The sequence below is a fragment of the Oryctolagus cuniculus genome, chromosome 15 (assembly GCF_964237555.1).
Source record: "Oryctolagus cuniculus chromosome 15, mOryCun1.1, whole genome shotgun sequence".
Taxonomy (NCBI): domain Eukaryota; kingdom Metazoa; phylum Chordata; class Mammalia; order Lagomorpha; family Leporidae; genus Oryctolagus; species Oryctolagus cuniculus.
In genome coordinates this window covers 496,879-516,986 of record NC_091446.1, presented here as the reverse complement: position 1 = coordinate 516,986, position 20,108 = coordinate 496,879, and the positions used below count along the sequence as shown (strand labels likewise).

Here is a 20,108-nt window from a genome sequence, read left to right as displayed (position 1 = left end):
CGAGTGAAGAGGACAGCAGGGAGGGGCAGGTGCACCTGTGTGGAGGGTGAGTGCCCAGGAATCCCAGCTGAGCCAGGGGAGTGGGGTCTCCAGGGACCTCGAGTAGGGCAGGAAGAAAGCAGAGGGCCCTCAGAGGAGAGCCCCTGGGAGGAAGATGCCAGCGAGGCTGAGCGGAGTGTTCTGGAGGAGCAAGGCGGGCCTGAGCCCAGGCAGGAGCGGACCCAGCGGAGGACGCACTGCTGTGCTGAGCGTGAGAAGCCCTCCCTCCCCTCACGCCTCCCCTCTGTGCTGGCTGGCTTTCTAAATAGGAGAAAATCTGAATATTCAGGAGAACCCTGCAGTGTTGAGGCCAGCAGCTGCCCTGCGCTGGAGGCTGCAGGGACACAGAGGCCGAGCCTGCGTGCCGTGGAAGTGGCTTTGCTGAGGCAGCACCGAGCACGGGTGGGCGCCGGCTGCAGCTCCCGGGTCCCGTCCGTCATGTCCGACGCGGCAGTGCCTCATCGAGGCGGCTCGTCTCATGGGTGCCCCTGGCACCTGCCCTGTTCCCCACGCGCCGAGGGGCCAGGCGCTCAGCCTGGTGCGTGTCCGAGGTGTCTCACCTCCGCAGAGGCAGGCTGCCCGCCGCAGGATGGATGTGCCTGTGCCGGCCTCGCCCAGGATCCGTGGCACCCTTCATCAACCGCCGCTCTTGTACCCGGCTGACAGAAATTTAATTCGAGCTGGCTCCTGAAAATAATTATTGTATTTTAAGAGTAGTAATCATTGGCCAGGACATGATTGAGTGTGTCCGTGCACATTGACTTTTGCTATGATTTATGGCTTTGTTTAGTCGATATCCCCATCGCCATTGTATAATTAATTGTAAGTGCGGCTGTCAGGGCGGCAGGACCGAGCGCCCTGGTGAGGATTTGCAGAGATTAAATTTCCCCCGGCGGTCGTGGGGCAGGGCCCGGGCCTTCGCCCGCGCGAGGCCTGTTGGACAGAGACGTCGGCGTGTGCGGGCGCCGCCCGCCGCAGTTGCATCGATCTCGCGCACGCCGCTTTCCCTATCAGCCGTGTCTGCACGGTCACAGAGGAGCCCGTGGAGCCGGCGGCCCTGACGGACGCTCGGCTGCCGCTTCATCACTGTCGGCCCCGGCGCTGGTCCTCACTTTGTAATCAGCAAGAATGTTTCAGATGCCTGGGAAATTGGTTATCATGTTCCTGAAGCATCTCGAAGAGATACAAATGACCAATTCAACAGAAACTCCAGGCATCGTCTCCTCTGGCACCTGACCCGCACCGCTTCCCGGAAGCTGGGAGGTCTGTCTGGGTCTCTGGGCCACTCGCCGCAGGCTGCCAGTGCAGCAGCAGCTCGGCACAGTGCCTGCCAAGTTTGCCTGCCCGGCTGCTACATTGGTGTTGCCATCCCAGGAAGGCAGAGGTGGAGTCTGGCGGTTTGTTCACTGTTGTGCCGGAGTGAGCGTGTGCTGAGCATGAGCTGAGCGTGTGCTGCATGACACTGAGTGTGCAAGCATGTCCTCGTCTTAGCATGTCTGTGACACTGGACCATGTGTGGGCCGTGCCATTTCCCTTCAGAATGGAGGGCTCTGGGGTGAGCACATGGGGACACCTCCCCCACCCCCATCTCGGCAGCTTGAAGATTCGGATTCAAATCCCTTTTACTTCGCTCACTCAAACCCGCAGCGTGGGGTGGAGGCAGGGCCGTCACACAGGAGACGGTCACTTCCAGGTGGCCGCAGCCTCGAGACACAGCTGGCTGCTGCCACTGCCCAGCACTGTGTTCCCAGGCCCCTGCCCGAGGAACTGTGGAAGGCTGGACGGCCCCTTGGGAAACAGTGCATGCCAGCCTTGTGACACCTGTTGTGACCACCAGGTTGCCTTTGGGCAGTGGGGGCAGGAGGTGGCACAGGCCGAGCCCACTAGAGCTGCTGTGGGCACAGCCTGGACCTGGCCTGCACACACCTCAGCTGCTCTGCAGCTGGGCCGGCACCATGGGTCAGTGTGCTGGGACCGGAGTGAGAGGGCTGTGGACATCCGTGCAGTGCCCCGTCCATGGCCCGGGGTCCTTCCTGGTCCCACGGAAAGCAGTGAGCCCAGCAATGAACCCAGGCCCTCACTTCAGGAGGCCCCGTGTGCCCACTCCTCCCAACTTTGGGAAGGCCAGCGCTGCCCACTGCCCACAGTGTGACAGCTGAGCCTCTGCAGAGGCATGGCAGGTGTGCCCTGGTACCTCATGGGATGACTCCATTAGGAGGTTAACGTCGGGGGTCCCCAGGCACCAGGTCAAACTGCTCACAGCAGGGCTTGCCTGGCATTCCCGGGAGTGGCCCCCGTGGTCCATGTGCTGTCTCTGGTACACAGTGGCCACATGTGCAGCCCACGGCTTCCTCCGAGGCCCGAGCCCAGCTCTCCTGCGGCCACTTCCTGGCTCACCCGGTGGCATGAGCCATCCGCCTGGAGGGCCAGGCCTGCAGACAGCAGAAACCGTGTAGTCTGGCTGCAGCCAGGCTGCCACTGGGGTCCACCTTCTGGACGTGAGGCTCGGGTAACGTACGAGGGTCAAAGTGAAGGAGTAAGGAAGAAAATCTGACTTGGGAGGTGAAATCCTGGTTGTGTGGAGGGCACTGGAGGCGTGCCCTGGCGGGCAGCGGGCGGCCACTTGGTGTGTGGCACGGCCGTGAGGCTGCAGACTGGGCAGACTGAGAGCCATGGCCATGGCTGCATGGCCCAGGTGCCCAGGGCTCGTGGACGCCTGCCCAGCACCCAAGGACGTCGAGCGGAAAATGTGTGATAGGAATATTTTAAACTGTTGAAACCACGGAAGGTGAGAGATGGAAGCAGCACACCGTGACCAGAGCAGGCTGAAGGAGGACACGGGCCTGCACCTGCCCTCTGCCCTGCACACGGAGCCCACAGAGCCCACGGAGCCCACAGCCTGCCCTGCCTCGGCTTAGTACCCGAGAAACCAGTGGGCCCGCCTTGGCGTTAGAGGGGGCTGTTCTGTCTGGAATGTTCTCATTGCGGTGCCTGTCTGTCTACGTGTATTGCACATGGGCAGGCGTGTGCGTGCACTCACGAGCAGACACGTGAGCACGCTTGTCGTGCTGACCCACGAACACAGGCGACTCTGCTCCCTCCCTGCTCCTTAGAGGAGCTGACTCCAGATAACTGCAGAAGCTGCCGGCTGGGGGTGACCCCTCCTCAGGCGGAGTAAGAGCCACCGCTCGGCACAGGAGTGTGGGCCGTGGTGGCAGCAGAGCAGGGCAGGGTTCGCTGTCTGCTCCTCCCCCAGCAGGAAGTGGATTCACACAGGCACACGCAGGACCCTGGGAGCCCAGGCCTCGGCTGCACCCCGAGGGGTCTCCTGTGCTTCGTGCCTCCCCCTCTGCCCGTGCTCTGTGGGATTGTGAGGTTTGTACAGGCAGACGTGGCTGATGGTGTCACACCTTGCTGGCACCACAGAGGTGACCACTCTGGGGGAGGCCATAGTGCTGACCCCTCCCCCAAAGTGCTCAGCTGTTGGCGGGAGTGTGGCTGGGCTCTGTGGAGTCGGGGAGGCCCTGTGGGGTGAGGGGGCAGGAAGGAACAGGACTGCGGCTGGGTCCCTGAGGGTGCGTGTGGTGGCTGCTCGGAGGCGCCCTGGGCCATCCGTGTCCCCTCTGCACACAGAAGTGAACATGTCATGCCTGAGGTCTGCCAGACTGTGTGCACGCCAGGGCTGGGATTCCTGGTCCACTCATGGCCTCCCCTCTTGCTGAGTGAGCCCCTCAGGGCGGCTGCCGAGCCTGGCGGGGCCCCTGCCTGTGTCTCCCCTGCAGCGCGGGGCAGCTGGACCTGAGAGCTGGGTGGACGCCCGTGTCTCACTGGTGACCGAGCAGCTGTAGGCAAGGCACGTGTCACGGCAAGTGCCTGAGCCATGCGTGTTGCCGGGACGTCACACAGAGGTGACTGTGTTTTCTTCTTTTTCTTGTCTTCAGCTCTTGGAATTTGACAAAGAGTTGTCTGTCTTTAAGGACAGGCTGTGTGAACTGGATATCTCGTTCCCTCCCAGGTAAGCGGCGCTGTGCCTGCCGAAGGAGCCAGGTAATGTGCCGCCGCCCTCCCCGGTCTGTCCACGGGCGTGAGCCGTGCGTGGCCACCCAGCCTCACGGTTGCCTGTCTCTAACAAGCAGTTCTGCTGTCGTCTTTCTTTGGAGTCTTGGAGTTTCTCCGACCTGCAAGGTCGGTCATGTCTGCCGCCTGGGGAGGGAGGCAGCCGTGACGTGGGCCTGGCCTCATGGCTGGGCTGGCGGAGCCGGGGCCTGAGTGGCACAGAGTGGCTGCTGCTGGGGTTGATTGATGGGTGTGGCAGGAGGGTGGGGCTCAGAGACGCCACGCCCACATCCCAGAACTGGACGTGTTCTGGGCAGCCGAGGGGGTTGCAGGTGGACTCAGCAAAGAACCCTGGAAAGCGAGTGTGCCTCGGCCACCCAGGCAGCTGGGCCCGGTAACCTGAGCCCTCGCTGGCTGGAGGCAGCACTGTGGTGGAGGGAGGTGGACTCAAAGCAGGCCCGGGACCCCTGGCCGTTGCTGGCTCTGAGGGCACACATGACCGCAAGCCGAGAGTGACCTTGGCTGACCCCCAGGGAGGAGGCCAGGCCTCAGCCCTACAGTCCCTGAGACCTAATCTGCTGGCTTCCTGGGTGGCCCAGGTGCAGACCACCCATGGCCCAGGTGGGGTGTCTTGGAGACCCTGAGCAGAGGAGTCGGCTGACCTGGCCTTGCCTGGACTCCCTGCTGACAAAGGCTGTCTCAGGTGGGGAGCCCACAGTGCCCACCCTCTGGCCACTGCATGGCTGGCGCCTGCACCCCTCGTCAGACTGTGAGGCCCCCTCCAGCGAGTGGGCACCTTTGCCAGCCATTGTCTTCTTGGCGGCTCTGTGGCCTGGATGGACTCTGTGGGCTGTGGCCAGGCCCTTCCTGTGGGGACTCAGGACAGAGGCTGAGGGTCAAGAGGGCACTCTGACCTGGGCGCCAGCCTGGGGCCTGTGCGCTGACCCGAGTCGCACCCACTTTGGTTTCACTCGGGAATGACCTTGAGCTCTCCGAGGTGCGCGTGGAGGAGGCCCTAGCCCTTTGCACCCCGGACACGGACTCGGGGCATCTGTCAGGACACCGCTTCCTCCCAGAACTTTCTGGAAGGCCTGGGACTCGGCCTGTTGGGGTGGGTCTTGCCCTGCTGGGCCCTCTGCCTTCCATGGAGGCTCCTGGCTGCCCATCCTCTGCTCATTGCCCATGGCCTGTGACAGCCGGGCCTCTGTCCCGCGGCCACACGGCTGGTCAGCACGGGCGTGGCTTGTCGTGTGTTTGCTGCTTATTCCTGAACTTGGCGGCTTGCCTCTGAGCTCGCTGTGCTGAGCGCCCTGGGGTCTCCTGCGAGAGAAGCCGTCAGAGTGGCCGCGTTCCCTGGGAGCTCTCACTTGCCAAGCTGTGCACCCTTAAATACTTACTATTCCATCTGAAATAGTAGTAAGCCCCTTATATGTTCCATAAAAGTACAATTTTTAGGAAAAAGTAGCAATTTCAGTTTGCAAGAAGAGCTCACCATGTTCCCCCCACCCCCACCCCGGGACTTCCTGGAACCGGGGTGGAGGGCGGGGCGTGAGCATGGCTGCACCGCTGGCCTCAGGTGACCAGGTGGAGCCCCTGTATCTGGGCGCTCTGGTACCGTCAGCGCATTCCCCGAAGTCTTGAGCCTGAGTTTGGTCATGGACCCCAAATCCTGCCCCAGGCCCACTCCTCCTGTCCCAGGAGTACCACCTCTGTCCCGTCCACAGCTCCCCGCCCCGCTCCCCACCCCTTGGCCCTCAGGGCTTCCTCACTGCCCCTCCCCTGGGCAGAGTCCTGCCTCAGGCTCCAGGGCTGCAGCAGGGACCCCGGGACACTGCCCTAGTTCCGTCAGAACACAGGGCAAAGGGCAAAGGGCGTCTCTGTGTGTTTCCAGGGCAGTTTTTGCCCCGAGTTCCTGAAAATGCCACCTTCCCACGAGGCCCCAAGCGTTGAATCACCTGGGAAGGCGACGGAGCCCAGGCTGGCCCCGCCACGGCAGGGAGGGGTATCGGAGGTGGCGAGCCCACCGTCCACGCTCGGGGACGCCGCAACAGAGGGGCTCAGCTGAGCAAACTGCAGAAGGTGGGGAGAAGGCAGGCGGAGCCCTGCGCTGAGCGAGCCATACCCTGGGGAGGGGAGAGACTTCTGCCCCGCCCCTGCAGGTGCATGGGGCTGGCACTGGGACCGCCTGCCCCCACGCTCCGCACAGGGCTGCTGCCGTTCGGGGGTTTCTGGTTTTAGCTTCTTGTTCGAGGGGCTGCTCGGTTTCCTCCATGAGTGTGGTGGGGAGGGACCATGTCAGAGCCCTGCCCCCACTGCCCCTTGGAAGCAGCTGTGTTGCCCTCACAGCTGTTGGCAGCGGCTACAGGCCTCATGCCCCCTGAGAAGCCGGGGCCGGGAAGGCCCTGCCCCTGCCATGAACATGGGCGGTGCTGCTGTGGCCGAGGAGGGCCAGGAGCTAGGCGGAGATGGGGCCCCCACCCTATCTCTTCCGGGGCTTTCCCAGACCCACACACTGGGGCTTTGTGCCTCCAGCGTCCCTTGGGCCTCCGGGCAGGGCCGGTTGGCCTGGCCATGGTAAACAGGCGGCCTGCAGCAAGGCCAAAGGGACCGCTGCCCACATCCTGCAGGGAGCCGGGGCAAGCACAGGTGGGCGATTGTTCCTTTATCACCACTTCCGTTAAAGATGACCATCCTCCCCCACCTGCCCGGCCTGCGCCAGATAAGTCTCCCGCATTAATCACCAGCACCCAGGCGGTGTCCGGCAGCACCTCGTGCCCGCGGGCGCAGGCGGGAGCAGGATGGCCATCCGTGTCCGGGACCCGGGGGCGCCCACTAGCTGCGGCCCTGCCATCCACTCTGGCCAGCACTCCCTTGGCACCAGGTTCTTGGCCCTGGTGAATCCCCAGGAGACTGGGTACAGCCTGCGAAGGAGGCAGCGCAGGAGCTACTGCTGCCTGGCTCCTCTCTGAGCCAGTCCTTCAAGAGCTGTGGGTGGAGGGCCTCCCACCCACTCCCAGCTTCTGCCAGCACTGGAGGGGACGTCAATGGGCTCAAGCTCTTTGGCACGCGTGGGAGTGAACCTGTCGTCACAGACGCATGTCAGTCACCTTGAGCTCTGGCCCTGGCTGTGTCCTTACGGGGGTCCCAGAGGCCTCCCTGAGGGCAGGAGAGAGACCCAGGACAGTGGGGACTCAGGACAGAGGCTCAGGGTCAAGCGGGCACTCGGACGTGGGTGCCCTGGAGGGCCAGGGCCTGGGGCTGCAGGGAGTGCACACCTGACAGGTGCCTGGAAAACCAGAGCCACGCCCCTCACGCGGAGCAGCCGGAAGCCTCCCAAAGTGCCCGCTGCTGACCTCCACGAGGAGGCGTGGCTGAGACGCTGCACCGGGCGGGCGCCCTTAGCGTCTCCCCAGAGTCAGGTCCTGTCATGGGGATTGCTTTGCTGCCTCCTCAGTGTGGGCCCAGTTGGAATGCCCCTGGGGGGAGGGGTTGCAGTTTAAACAGGACAGTGGGTGAGGGGCCTGAGGCTGTAGCCCCCCGATCCAGACTGCGTTGTGGTGCAGCAGCAGTGGACAGCGGCCCCCTCGCCTCTGGCTAGGCCACTGCTGCAGAGGGAGCGGGCAGGTCTGAGGGCCGTCGGGGCCCCAGCCCATGGCATGGGCAGCTGGGCTGTTCCTGAGTCCGGGCCTCAGTGGGTGGCGGGTGCCTGCTGTCCCAGACCCCACAGGGAGGTGAGCTGGGTGAAGGCTGAGGCCGCCGCCCCATGTGGATGCCCACTGTGCTTCAGACCATGCTCACGCAAAAACCGGCCCACACCAGGCAGAGGCAACAGGACGCTGTGCGGGAACCCGGCGGGGCAGGAACGCTTGCTTTCTCTTCTGGAAACTGCCATGTTCTCTCCCTGGGTGGCCTTCCCTCTGGGACATGGGCGTGGCTGGCACCGGGCACCCCTGACCTTCTGCCTCCCTGTCCCCAGCTACCCGTATAGCGAGGACTGTGCCCAGGGCGAGCAGTACATGAACACCCGGTGCCCCGCGTGGTGTGACCGAATCCTCATGTCCCCCTCTGCCAGGGAGCTGGTGCTGAGGGTGAGTGACAGCCGCGGGGACGCGCCGGGGAGGAAGGCGGAGCGTGGGCCGGTGGCTGGCCTGAGCCGCATCCCTGATCTCGTCCTGAGAGGAGCTGAACTCAGGTGCTGAGTCACCTCTGATGCCACAGACACACCAGCATCTGCCGAGTCACCTCTGGCAGACACCAGGGTCTCAGCTCCAGACACAGGCCGGTGGCTGTCAGTGAGATGCGGTCTCGTCTGCACTGAGGGTGCAGGGCTGGCGGTGTGGTGCAGTGGGTTAAGCCGCTGCTTGCAAGGCCAGCCTCCCGCGCTGGAGTGCCCGTTCAAGTCCTGGCTGCTCTGCTTGGGATCCAGCTTCCTGCTCGTGACTGGGAAGCAGCAGAGATGGGCCAAGTGCTTGGGCCCCTGCCATCCACAAGGGAGACTGGGATGGAGTTCCAGGCTCCTGGCTTTGGCCTGGCCCAGCCTGAGCCATTGTGGTGTGAACCAGCAGATGGGAGACTCCTCTCCCTCCCCCTTCTCTGTCACTGTGTCTTTCAAATAAATGAACAAATCTTGTAAGGATTTTAAAGGAGAGCGGAGGTCATAGGCACACTGGACAGGTCTGTCATCGTCTTAATTTGTAGCTGAGAGACCGCTCCTGCCTGCTGGTTACTCCCCGAGTGCCCACAGTCACCTGGGCTGGGCTGAAGCCTTGTGGGCAGCAGGGAGCCAAGCACTGGAGCTATTGCCTGCTGCCCTCCAGGGTCCGCGCCAGTAGGGAGCTGGGCCTCGAGCCCCCACCCTCTGCAGGGCGATGGGGCACCCTAACCCCTCTGCTGACACCCACACCGGAGTGGTCGGAGCTCCTGTGTGGGCCTGGAGTTACAGGAGCCGATGTCGCCGAGGTTCACTTCACGGGATTTTCAGATCTGCATTTTAACAAAGGACCGGATTCAAAGCGACCAGCGTCTGCCTCAGCTGTGTCAGCTCCCTCCTCAGGGGAGTGATGGCGGAGGAGGAAGTGGACTCTCCGTGCTTGCTGTCCAGAACCAGGGGTTTCTGACTGTGCCATGGGCTGATGGTCAGGAGGAGGCCGGGGGGGTGATCGGAGCCCCTCTGTCCAGCCCCCAGCCTGTGAGCCATCCTGCACGCCCCGTCCATGTCCCCTGCCTTGGCACCAGCCTGGGTCCTGACCACAGCCCTGCATGGTAGACCTGTCCCCAGGGCCTTGGAGCACAGGGGGCTCAGAGGGTTCCAGCCAGCAAGGGCAGAGCCCCACAGGCTGCCTCGCACTCCTGCTGGTCTCGACATGGCACTGTCCCTGGAGTGCCTGGGGCAGCCCGAGCCCTTCCCCCTGGCTGGGGGGACCTTGCCAGGCCAGCGGCTGAAGTCCACGGGTCTGTAGTGAGCTTGGGCGGGGGGCCCACCCCAGGAAGCCCCAGGAAAAGGCCACCGTGAGCTGTCGCTGTGACGGCCCTGCTGAATGAGGCTGGGCTCGGCCTGGGCTTGCTGGTCAGCTCTGTGGAGGCTGCGGTGCTGAGACGGGGCAGACGGCAAGCTGTGAGGGGCCAGAGGCATCGGCTGGCCGGTGCCCGAGGTCACAGGACCCGCACCCCGCACTTGCTCCCCATGGCGTCCACCCACGAGGAAGCCAGCCTTGGGGCCGAGGGTGTGGTCCTTCCATTCAGACACAGCACACACCTGGCTGCCCTGGAAGGAGGGCCCTGCCCTCACCTGGACTCTGGTGACCCCCCCGCAGGCTGCTCGCCTGTATGGTGCCGTCTGTCACGCCACCCTGGCACCTCGGGGCTCCCTCTGCTTCCTGGCTGCCCAGAGCCCTGTGACGCTTGGTGCCTCTGCTGTTCTAGATAATACAGATGGGAAGACGGGTGCCCAGTGACCCCCACCCCCACCCTGCACTCCAGACTAGAAGCCTCGGTGCCCTCCGCACCTGGGGCTCCCCGCAGCAAGCCCTGTGCCCCTGAGCCCCAAGATAAAGGCCTCTGGGGCCTGTGGCCCAGCAGGGGAGCAGAGCCGGGCCCTGATCTGAACCGGGTGGGTGAGCCACCGGTTGCTGAAAGTGGCAGTAGCCGTGGGCAGGGCAGGGCCCTGAGGCCGGAGCCCCAGCAGGGGTGGGAGGAGGCCCTGGGGGAAGCGGGACCCTTCCCTTCTCGTGGGCAGCTCTGAGCCCGGCAGGGTCCACAGGGAAGCAAGCTGCACCGGGCGGTGGAGACTGTGTCCCTGGGACCCCCCACACCCTGCTCCTTGCGACCCAGCCCCCGACACCGGCCCCTCTCTGCTTGCTTTTCCCAGTCGGAGAGTGAGGACAAAGTGGTCACCTACGACCACATCGGGCCCAGCGTCTGCATGGGAGACCACAAGGTGACGTAGCCAGGGCGGGCGGTGGGGCAGGGGCCGGGCAGGGGCCAGGCGGGGGCGGGGCTGGGGCTGCAGGCGGCGCGCATTTAACTAGATGTCAATGAAATTCCAAACTCAGGCCGCTGGGCGGGGAGGCTGAAATGACAGTCCCAGCAGAGTGGAACTCATGGTTTTACTTTTGCACAAAAGCCTGCTCACAGCCTTGGGTGGGGGGACGGCGATTCTCCAGCGCCTGGGTCGCAGGGTGGGGGTGGGCGGCGCAGGCCCCGCCCCTGGCTGGGGCATCCAAGGACCTTGCGCGGCTCAGCTTCTCCCGGGCTCGTCCCGCGCTTGGGAGTCCGTTGTCCCCGGGCCGTCGCGCACGTCACCGCCCAGCACCGCGGGGATGAGGCCGGCGCCGCCCGGGGCCGCGCGCGGGGTGGGCGTGTGGGCGGGGCCGGGGCGGGGCCGCTGACCGCCCTCTCCTCCCCGCTGCAGCCCGTGTTCCTGGCCTTTCGCTTGGCGCCCGGGGCAGGTAAACCTCGCGCACGTGTGCACAGGTGTTGTGTGGTGCAGTGACGTGGTAAATATGGCTCCTTCCTAGCGCTCGTTCCGCAGCTTTGCCCGGTGTGAGTGCGCCCGTGACCAGCTGCCCCTCCCCCACAGGCAGGAGAGGCCTCTGCGGCGCCAGGGTCCCGGGCCAGCGCTCGCTGTAGCAGACTCCGCCACGCCACCTGCCCGCCGGCGGCCCCACACTTCGCTTCAGCCTCCGGACCGTTCCGGAAAAGCCTCACATACCTCACTGTCGTGTCTGTCCCTGTGACGTTAGGTAGAAATACTGGGTTTCCAAGCCGGCCACGGTCCTGTTGCCAAAACTAGCCGACGGCGGCGTCTGGCCTTCGGTCCCACGGTCTGCACCCGGCGCGGCCGTCGGAGGAGGGGCCTCGCTCGGCTCTGCCGCCGCGCTCCAGGCGTCCGAATCTCACCGCAGCTGCTTCCGGTTTTTATATATAAATATATATAAATATATACTTTTTAAAATAATTTATAAACCTTACCAAAACTTACGCTGAATCTATTTGCAGTACGAATGCACGCGCGTCTATGGCAGGCAGGCTCCGAGCCCGGGCGCGCCGCCCCAGCGCGGCCGGGGGCTCCAGCGCCCCTGCCTTTGTTCTGTGCCACACCGAGGACTGAACGAGGAGCTCCCGTGGACTCTTGTAAGCCACGTCGTCGTGTCTTGCGTTACCGTCTCATGGTGCCCGGTATTCTACAGTAAACCGTGAGCCATGGGGGACAGGGGCCCAGTCGGCCCTGGGGAGACAGCGCCTTGTACCGATCCCACTAAAGAACACTACAGCGTCCAGACGCCCGTCTGCGTGGACAGCCACCGCCACAGCCTGCCGCGCGGTGTCCGCCGCATCTGTGTCCGCCGCTGCCGGCCGGGTCTGCGCGGTCCGGGGGGTGGGGGGGAAATGTCCGTTCCCAAGGCCTGGAGAAGCGACAGCTCAGTTCCTAAGCAATAAAATTGATCGTGGTGAAAACCTGCAGCCCGACGGCCTGCCTTTGTCCGCGTCCCTGGGGCCCCTTTGAGATGCTAAGCGGCCCCTGCCTGGGCGCGCCTCTGATCCGGAAGGCCCGGGCGCGCGATTCCCGCCTCGGCAGGGCCTGGAGCCAGCGACGCGCCCGGCGTCCGGACCGGCAACCCCGAGGCTTTGCGCACCCAGCGCGGTCTCTCCGTGGGGGCCGGGTCATCGCGCACCTCTCCTGCGAGCCCGACCCGCACGCAGTCACACGTTCTGCCCGCAAGGAACCCACAAACGCGGCGGAAGCGCGGACGCGGGGTCACCCACCCTTCCAGACCCCGCACGGGAGGGTTCCGGGCGGCGGGTGCGGGGTTCGTACCTGCTACCGCCTGCCCTGGGCCGGGCACGCCCTGCTCCGTCTCGGCGCTGTCGGCTCCGCCTCTCGCTCTCCGCGACGTGGCTGCCGCCCCGCGCGACCCCCGGGTTCGGGGTCCCGCCCGGTCTCCGCGCTGCTGCGGGCTGTGGCCGCGGGGCCGGGGAGGCCGCCGCCCGGCCGACCTGCGGAGACCCCGCGCGCGGGGGAGACTGGACCCGGGGCAGGGTATGGGCGGGCCGCCCGCGGGCGCCGGGTCCCGGGCCCGACTCGGAAGAAACACGCGGTGCAGCCTCGGGAGCCACGGCTCCGACGGGGGCGTGTTAAATAATTTATTGATCACACAAAGAGATTTCGCTCTGGCGCTCTCCGAAAACAGGAGCGGGCCGGCGCGGGCCGGGCCGGACCGTGCGCGCGGCGCCCTCACACCGCGTCCGCCGCGCCGCCGCCGCACGGGCTGACCAGCGCCAAGTTCGAGGCCTTGTGCTTCTTGAGCAACCGCGTGATCTTCTCGTCGTCCGAGTTGGGGTCCAGGGGCCGGTTGTACTCGTCGTCGTCCTCGGCGTCCGAGCCGCCCGCCTTCAGCTTCTCGGCGTCCGAGTCCTGCTGCTTCTTGGCCGAAGCCATCTCGGCCGCGTGCCGCTTGCGCCACTTGGTCCGGCGGTTCTGGAACCAGACCTGGGGGCGCCGCGGCCGGTCAGGCTGCGCCTCCGGGGCCCCCGGCCTCTGCCCGCCCCGGCCGAGCGCCGCGCGCTCAGGCGGTTCGCAGGATGCGGGCGGCGGCGCCCGACCCCGCCGGGCTGCGCTCACCTTCACCTGGCTCTCGGTCATGCCCAGCGAGTAGGCGAGCCGCGCGCGCTCTGGGCCCGCCAGGTACTTGGTCTGCTCGAAGGTCTTCTCCAGGGCGAAGATCTGCTGTCCAGAGAAGGTGGGCCGCGAGTGCTTCTTCTTCCCGTCCTTGTCCAGGCCCGCGCCGGCCGGGGCTGCGGAGGAGGCCGGTGAGCGTCCGGCGGCCCGCGCGCCTCCCGCCCGCAGCCCCGCGCGGCCACTTACCGGGGCCGGCCAGGCGCGGGTCCCTCCAGGGCGAGCCGGGCACCACGCCGGGCCAGAAGATGGGCGGCCGCCCGGGCAGCTCGGCCAGCGGCTTGGGGTAGCCGCGCGCCACGGCGGCCGCGGGCCCGAAGTAAACGCTGGCCGACGATGCGAGCCCGCTCAGGCGGGGCAGGCCGCTCAGGAGCCCGCCGCCCGCCGCGCCCACGGGCCGGCCCAGGATGTCGCTGATGCCGTGCGGGGTGCCGAGCGGCAGCTGCGCGCCCAGGCCGCCCAGCGCGGGCGCCTTGAAGCCGGCCGGACCCTGCAGCGCGTACGGGAACAGCGAAGTCTTCATCTCGGCCATGTTGTGCAGCGCGGCCAGGGGCGCGCTGCCCAGCACGAACGCGCCCGGGCGGTTAGCGTCCATGGGCGCCGCCGCCGCCGGCCCGGGCTCCCATCCGGGCCCCGCCGCCGCCCGCCGGCCCGGGAAGTTCGCGCGCGGCCCAGGCGGGCGCGGGGCGCGGGCGCCGACGGCCCCGGCGGACGGACGGCCCGACGGCCTTGCGGGCGGCGGCGGCGCGGGCTGGGAGCGGCGCGGGCTGGGGGCGGCGGCGGCGGCGGTGGGCGGGCGGGCGGGCGGCTCCGGGCCGGGTCGGAGCGGCGCCGCGCGGGACGGGCGCGCTGATAACCGCGGGGCCCCAGCGCGGCGCGCGCGCTGATTGGCTGCGGGCGCCCGCGGCTCGGCCATTGGCCAGCGCCCCGCCGGCCGCGCGCCCCCGCCGGCCGCGCACTCCATGAAGGGCCCATTAGCGCGGCGGGCGCCTTCCGGGCCGTAAATCCGCCCCTGATTTATCTCCCCCGGGACGAAATAAATCCCGGCGATGGGAGTTTAGTTAGGCAAAGGTTTTAATGGGGAATCGGGAAAAAATACGAGTACATATTTTACCGCCCGGAAGAATGCAGATTTGAGGCCACACCCGCGCTCGGCGTGCCCAGTCCGCCCCGCCGAGCACCCCGGGCTGGCGGCCACGGGCGTGCGGGCTGCAGGTGCGGGCGCGTGGAGGGGAGGGCGCGAACGGCGGCAGGGAGCCGACGGGTAGACTGCGTGGGCAGCAGGCGAGGCCTGTCCCAGGGCCGAAGGCACTGCCTCCTCCGCGGGCGCGTTCTGCTGGGCGAGGTCCAGGTCTCCCTTCCGGGGCCACCGAGGAGTAGCCGGTGCCCGGCCCGGGCCTCACCCTCCGCCGTTCTCCCGCCGGTCGCAGGTCGGCCTGCGGAGCGGGCGCGCGGCCCTGGTACCGTCCTGTGGATGAAGCCTCGGCGCTCCTGGGTGGCTTCAAGCAATGGGAAGACGCGGACCGGGCTGTCACTGACCCCGCTGCGCGCTGGAAGCCGTGGTCCGGCTGGGCGCAACCGACGTCCGCGAACGGCCGGGGCCGGGGCAGTGTGCGCCGGCCGAGCTCCCGGGCCCGAGCGGAGGTCGCCGGCAACGACTTTTCTGCGTGGGCCCGGCCGTCCGGGACGTGGTGCGGCGCAAGAAGGCGGCTCGGGCGGCTCTGACCGGGGGCCCAGCCGCCGCTCCTGCCGAGCCCCCTTGGGTCCGTTTTCGTTTTGTACTCCTGGCGGCCGGGGTTGACACCAAGAGTCTCTCCACCGGTCTGCACACGGAACGGCGCTGGGGTGCGGGCCGGGCGCGAGCGCGCGGCTCGTCCCTGCCTCGGATACGCACGGGCGCCAGGTGCAGGCGGCGGCCAGCGAGGCGCGTGGCGTCCCCGGATCGGGAAGGGGCGACCTCCGCGCGCCGGGATTTCGTTGCTGCGGCTTCTTCCTCTGGTTGCCACTCGAGGGATCCGATTGGGCGCAGTTGCCCCGCCCGTGATCCGCCTGCGCGGCTTGGCACCCGTCCGCCCGACCCAAGACCGGCCTCGGGCCCAACCGGCGCCCCACTGCCTTGAGGGAAACGCTGCTCCTGCGCGTTCCGCGGGCCGGCCACGGGAGGGCACCACGCCCGCGGTCTCGGGCCGAGGCGGTCACCGGAGTTGCAAGCTCCGGGCGGGACCGAGGGCCGCGGGGAGCCGCGAACTGTGCGCTCCCGGCCGGTATGGGTTGTTGGGAACGGGGCGGCGCCGCACACAGACAGCACCGCAGGGTCCCTGCCTGCGCTCGGTGCCCGGGCGCCTCTCGCTTCCCGCGGGGACACCCAGGACTCAGGGACCTCGAGTCGCCGCCTTGCGCCTCTGCACTCTAGGTCTGTCTGCGCCCTTGGTCCTCGCCAGGCTGCGGCCAGAGCAGACCGAGTACGCAGCTCCCTATCCGATCGGGGCCGGAGTGGGTCGGGCGGACGTGGCCCTGCTTTCCTCTGCCACGGCCTACCCCGGGGCCCTTTCTTGCCTGGTGCGCCCAGGATGCGCGGGCTCCCCCTCCGGCGCTTCGGCAAGAGTGACAGGCGTGGCGTCCCCTTGGCTGGCCCGCCCCAGGCCCTCCTGGCCGACCCTTCCCCGAGGGGCCACGGGAAAGGCGGGGAGTCCTTAGCGCAAGTCAGGAGGGGGCGCCGCACGCAGGACGTCCTCCAATGCCCCCTCCTGGCCTTGGGTGAACCTGGCCTTGGGTAAACCGTTCTTCGGGGAAGTCCTGGCGGGGACGCAGAGCGGGCGGACAGCGCGCCCCTCACCCATTCCACAGGGTTCCTATACAGCATGTGAGGGGCGCTCGGCGCGGGCCCAGCCTCCGCGGGCTCCTGCCCACCTCGAGTGGATCGCCGCGGCAACGAACCTAGGAGTGCCCGCGGGGCCCCGGAGTGTGGGGGAGCAGTTGTCCAAGCCCCGGGGTGCGGCCAGGCGGGGTAGGGAGCCGTGCGCGCTGGGGTTCTGTGCTGGAAGGGTGCGAGGCCTCCTCGGGGAGAGGAATCCGGGCGCCACTGCGGGCCGCTGGGGGGTTCCCAGTGTCCCCTTTGGGGCCGCCTCCTGCTGGGCTCGGAGCAGACGGGTGGGGCCGGAGCGGGAACCCAAAGCTGGCGAGAGTCCGCCACAGCCTCGGAAACCGCAGAGGAGGCCCACGGGTGCCCATTGTCTCTGAGGGAAGTGCCAGGAGCCACGACCCTCCTCGCCTCAGGAGCCTGGCAGATACCGCCCAGCCTGTCCCAGGGCCCGGAGAGCGGAGGGCACAGGACCTGGCCCGTCCCGCCCTCTGTCCTGGCCACCACTTCCTGGTCGCTCCGTCTGGGGTGGCCCCTGCCTGGCCCTCGCCAGTGTGGTGGGCCGGCGTTCCTGGACCAGTGAGGAGAGCAAAAGGCTGATCCTGGACCAGGCGTGTGGAGGGCTGGGGACAGGGACCCCTGCTGGTCCCTACCCCAGGGGGCGGGCACTGCCCAGAGGCCTCCCAGCTGGGCCTGGGCTACGGAGGGAGCAGGCCGTGGCATCCCCGCTCCTGTCCCGGCCACAACCGGGCGCCTTCTGTGCCCTTGCCCAGGACTGGTCCTGATGAGGCCTCGGAGGACGCGGTCACACACAGAGGGTGTGAGCATCCGCGCTTCCCCAGAAGATTCGGGGAAGGCGGTGGGCGTCTGGGGCCCCTGGGGGGGAGGGAGCCCTGAAAGTGGGGACGGAAGCAACCCCCCCCAAGCCCAGGTTGGCTATTCTGAGGCCAAGCCAGGCTGGGGCGCTGCTGGGGAGGGGCCTGCCCTGTGGGAATCCAAGGAGGACACGCCCCCCAGGGTGTCCCGCCCCTCCCAGAGAACACTCAGTGTGGGGGTGGGAGGAGGCCAGGATCTGGCCAGTGGCTGAGGTCGGTGAGCCCCGCCCATAGATCTGGTCCCGCCCACACCCCCCGGGGCTGTCAGGAAGAGAAAGGCGCCTTGTGGTGTGGACTGACTGGGTTTGTGCCTGCAGAGGAACCACTGGACCAGGTGCCGTGGTGTGGGTGTGGGTGCCGTGGTGTGGGTGCAGTGGTGTGGATGCTGTGGTGTGGGTGTGGGTGCTGTGGTGTGGGTGCAGTGGTGTGGGTGCACGTGCTGTGATGTGGGTGTGGGTGCAGTGGTGTGGGTGCCATGGTGTGGGTGTGGATGCTGTGGTGTGGGTGTGGATGCCGTGGTGTGGGTGTGGATGCTGTGGTGTGGGTGTGGGTGCTGTGGTGTGGGTGTGGGTGCCATGGTGTGGGTGTGGATGCCGTGGTGTGGGTGTGGATGCTGTGGTGTGGGTGTGGTGCTGTGATGTGGGGTGCAGTGTTTTCCTGCTGGAGCCTGGGCCGTGTGGCCTAGAGGTGCCGGCCCCTGACTGACAGGTAAGCATCCCCAGGGGGGCGTTTGTGCCCCTGGTCTGCAGCCCCCACCCTGTCACCACAGCCCAGGTCTCCCAGGTGGTGCCGCCTGGTACTCATCCCCCCTTGGGGTGCCCTCCTCCGCTCTCCACGCCCAGCTCACCCGGCACCCCCACCTGTGCCCCCGTCCCGGGCACCCACCTGAGGCCCAGGTGCGTAGGCCCTGGTCTCCAGCCCCTCCTTCCCCTCTCCCCGCTCAGGGCTCCCAGGGCCCCTGCACTGCTCTGGCCCTGCCCGGCTCACCCACACCCAGACGCTCAGGGACCTGCCAGGCCCTCCTGCTCTCCACGTGGACGGCCACAGGCTCCAAGGGGGAGTCCCCTTCCTTCTCCCCGGTGCGAGGCAGGCAGCAGCCCCTGCAGGGGCCCTGGTGGGCAGGGGTGAATCTGTGGGATGGGATGGGTGACTGACAGCCTGGAGGAGGCCGTGGTGATGGGTGACTGCTGGCCTCCAGCCTTTATCCTGGGCTGTTGGTGCTCAGCTTCCTGCTGGGGCTGCTGCCCCCAGAACACCCTGAACTGACCATGGATGACGGCCTGCTGAGCCAGCAGTGGGGTGGGTGGGGCAGGGGGCAGGAGCTGCGGCCCCACTGCAGACATACCGCCCCCGGGCCCCAGGGAGGGACGGAGCTGGAGCATCGAGGCCCTGCTGGTGCAGGAGTTGGGTCAAGGCTGCTGCTCCAGGGCTGGGACAGGACCGGCGTAGCCAGGTGGGCCTCCCAGGGGCTCCCGGCCGCAGGCTGGGCCCTGGCCCCTCAGTGTGGGTCTTTCTGGTGAGGGTCAGGCTGGTGCCGTGGGCGAGCAGGCCCAAGGCGCCCCTGCCCGGCAGCCGCAGCACCGGCCTCCCTCTGAGGCAGTCCCAGTCCCTGTCTGGCGGAGGGCAGACGCGGGCGGGGTGGGGGGCGTGCAGGTGCCTCCTGGTGGTCAGACCCCAACCCTCCAGCAGGGTGGTGGACTGCTGCTTCCAAGGTGGGTGGGCTGGGCAGCCACTCCCAGAACACAGGAAGGTTGGGCGAGGGGTGGAGCTTAGCATCTTTGTCTCCTTTTCTCTGTAAGTCTGCCATTCAAATACAGTTTTTAAAAAGTCCATTTTGTTGATGGCTTTTATTTTTAAGATTTTTATTTATTTGAGAGGCAGAATTAGACATGGAGAGAGAGAGAGAGAGAGAGAGAGAGAGAGAGAGAGGTCTTTCATCTGCTGGTTCACTCCTCAAATGGCTGCAAGGGCCAGAGCTGGGCTGATGTGAGGCCAGGAACATCTTCCGGGCCTCCCACGTGGGTGCAGGGGCCCAAGCACTTGGACCGTCTCCCACTGCTTTCCTGGGCCGTAGCAGGGAGCTGGATCGGAAGTGGAGCAGCTGGGGCTCGAACCGGCGCCCCCATGCCCACTGCACCACAACCCAGCGTGGACCTGTGCTCTTGTTATTTCTTAAGTGTAAAACATGCTCACACAACTCAGTAACCGTTAGCTTTGATTTTTTCCCAACACAAACATTAAGGCTTCAGATTAATCCTTTTACCCAGGAGTTATTCGGAAGCCTGTTTCTACAAATACTGCTCCAACTCCTGCATTCCCCGTGCCCCGTGAAGTGGGGTGCACCTGGCGGGAGGGGCGGGGTGGGAGAGGCAGGCCCTGGGAGGTCGGAGAGCGAGGGGGCTGAGTCCCTGTGGGGATGCTGGGGGCAGGGTGCAGTCCGCAGTGCGGTCCAGGCTGGGCACCACGCCGTAGGAGCCCACCTGGACATGGGCAGCATTTAAATCTGAGAGCTGAGATGACCCCAGGGTTTGCGACTGAGCTGCAGGACGGACAGAGGGGGCCTTGGGGACAGAACCTCCCTGAGCTCTTCCCAGCCAGGCAGCTCGGCACAGTCAGTGAGGAGGCCCCGGGCCCGGGGCAGAGGGCACCCTGGGTGGCCCACACGCATCTCAGCACCAAGAGCCCCAGCAAGGCGGCGCTGCCAGTGAGACCCGGAGTGCGGCTGGGCGGCGCTTGGCCAGGGAGGGCGGTGGAGGGCAGTTGCGGCCTGGGGTCTCTGCCAGGCCAGGGGCATGCGGGGCAGACTCTCGGGGGCTAGAAATGGGCTGATCTGGGCCGGCTGAAGGCAGCGGATGCAGGACTTGGACTGGGAGCCAACGGCCAGGCCGTGTGGACAGGGACCCCCATTTCTGCAGCCCCTCCCAAGGCCCCCAAAGGACAGGGAAGCCGCACTCTTGTGTGCCCCCACCCGGGGACCTCTGGTGGGTCACGTGACTGGCCTTCGCTTGGGAGCAGCTAAGGACTGGAGGTGGGTATGCCCGGCCCCTTGGGAGCCCCCTGCGGGCCCCCTGACCAGCCCTGAGGGTGTCCCACCATGGAAGAG

General features: G+C 66.8%; 2 protein-coding genes across 9 annotated transcripts in view; one reads left to right on the top strand and one right to left on the bottom strand.

The window, feature by feature from the left end:
• The window catches only part of INPP5A (inositol polyphosphate-5-phosphatase A), a 157,129-nt gene extending 145,078 nt beyond the window's left edge, over positions 1 to 12,051 (top strand). For 2 of the 8 annotated variants that reach the window (XM_070057048.1, XM_070057051.1), the window contains exons 12-16: positions 3,981 to 4,054; positions 8,072 to 8,183; positions 10,463 to 10,531; positions 11,006 to 11,090; positions 11,174 to 12,051. In XM_070057048.1, coding sequence (XP_069913149.1) covers positions 3,981 to 4,054; positions 8,072 to 8,183; positions 10,463 to 10,531; positions 11,006 to 11,086 — 336 coding nt within the window. In that variant the 3' untranslated portion in view covers positions 11,087 to 11,090; positions 11,174 to 12,051. The remainder of the gene's footprint in view (positions 1 to 3,980; positions 4,055 to 8,071; positions 8,184 to 10,462; positions 10,532 to 11,005; positions 11,091 to 11,173) is intronic. The other 6 variants (XM_070057043.1, XM_070057049.1, XM_070057046.1 and 3 more) reach the window with 5 other exon arrangements.
• NKX6-2 (NK6 homeobox 2) lies at positions 11,698 to 13,980 on the bottom strand. The gene is made up of 4 exons (XM_051830607.2): positions 13,460 to 13,980; positions 13,217 to 13,389; positions 12,413 to 13,084; positions 11,698 to 12,022 (listed from the first exon to the last, which is right to left on the bottom strand). Exons 1-3 carry the CDS (start codon positions 13,863 to 13,865, stop codon positions 12,830 to 12,832), a joined length of 834 nt encoding a protein of 277 aa, XP_051686567.1. The 5' UTR covers positions 13,866 to 13,980; the 3' UTR covers positions 11,698 to 12,022; positions 12,413 to 12,829.
• Between the last annotated feature and the right edge of the window lie 6,128 nt (positions 13,981 to 20,108).

What these genes read in the sequence shown, in the direction of transcription:
- NKX6-2 (XM_051830607.2), bottom strand. Translation starts at nt 13,865, where the DNA reads ATGGACGCTAACCGCCCGGGCGCGTTCGTGCTGGGCAGCGCGCCCCTG. An exon ending in CCCGCGCCTGGCCGGCCCCG is followed by an intron (nt 13,390 to 13,459) that starts GTAAGTGGCCGC and finishes CCTCCTCCGCAG; the next exon opens with CCCCGGCCGGCGCGGGCCTG. An exon ending in TGACCGAGAGCCAGGTGAAG is followed by an intron (nt 13,085 to 13,216) that starts GTGAGCGCAGCC and finishes CGGCGCCCCCAG; the next exon opens with GTCTGGTTCCAGAACCGCCG.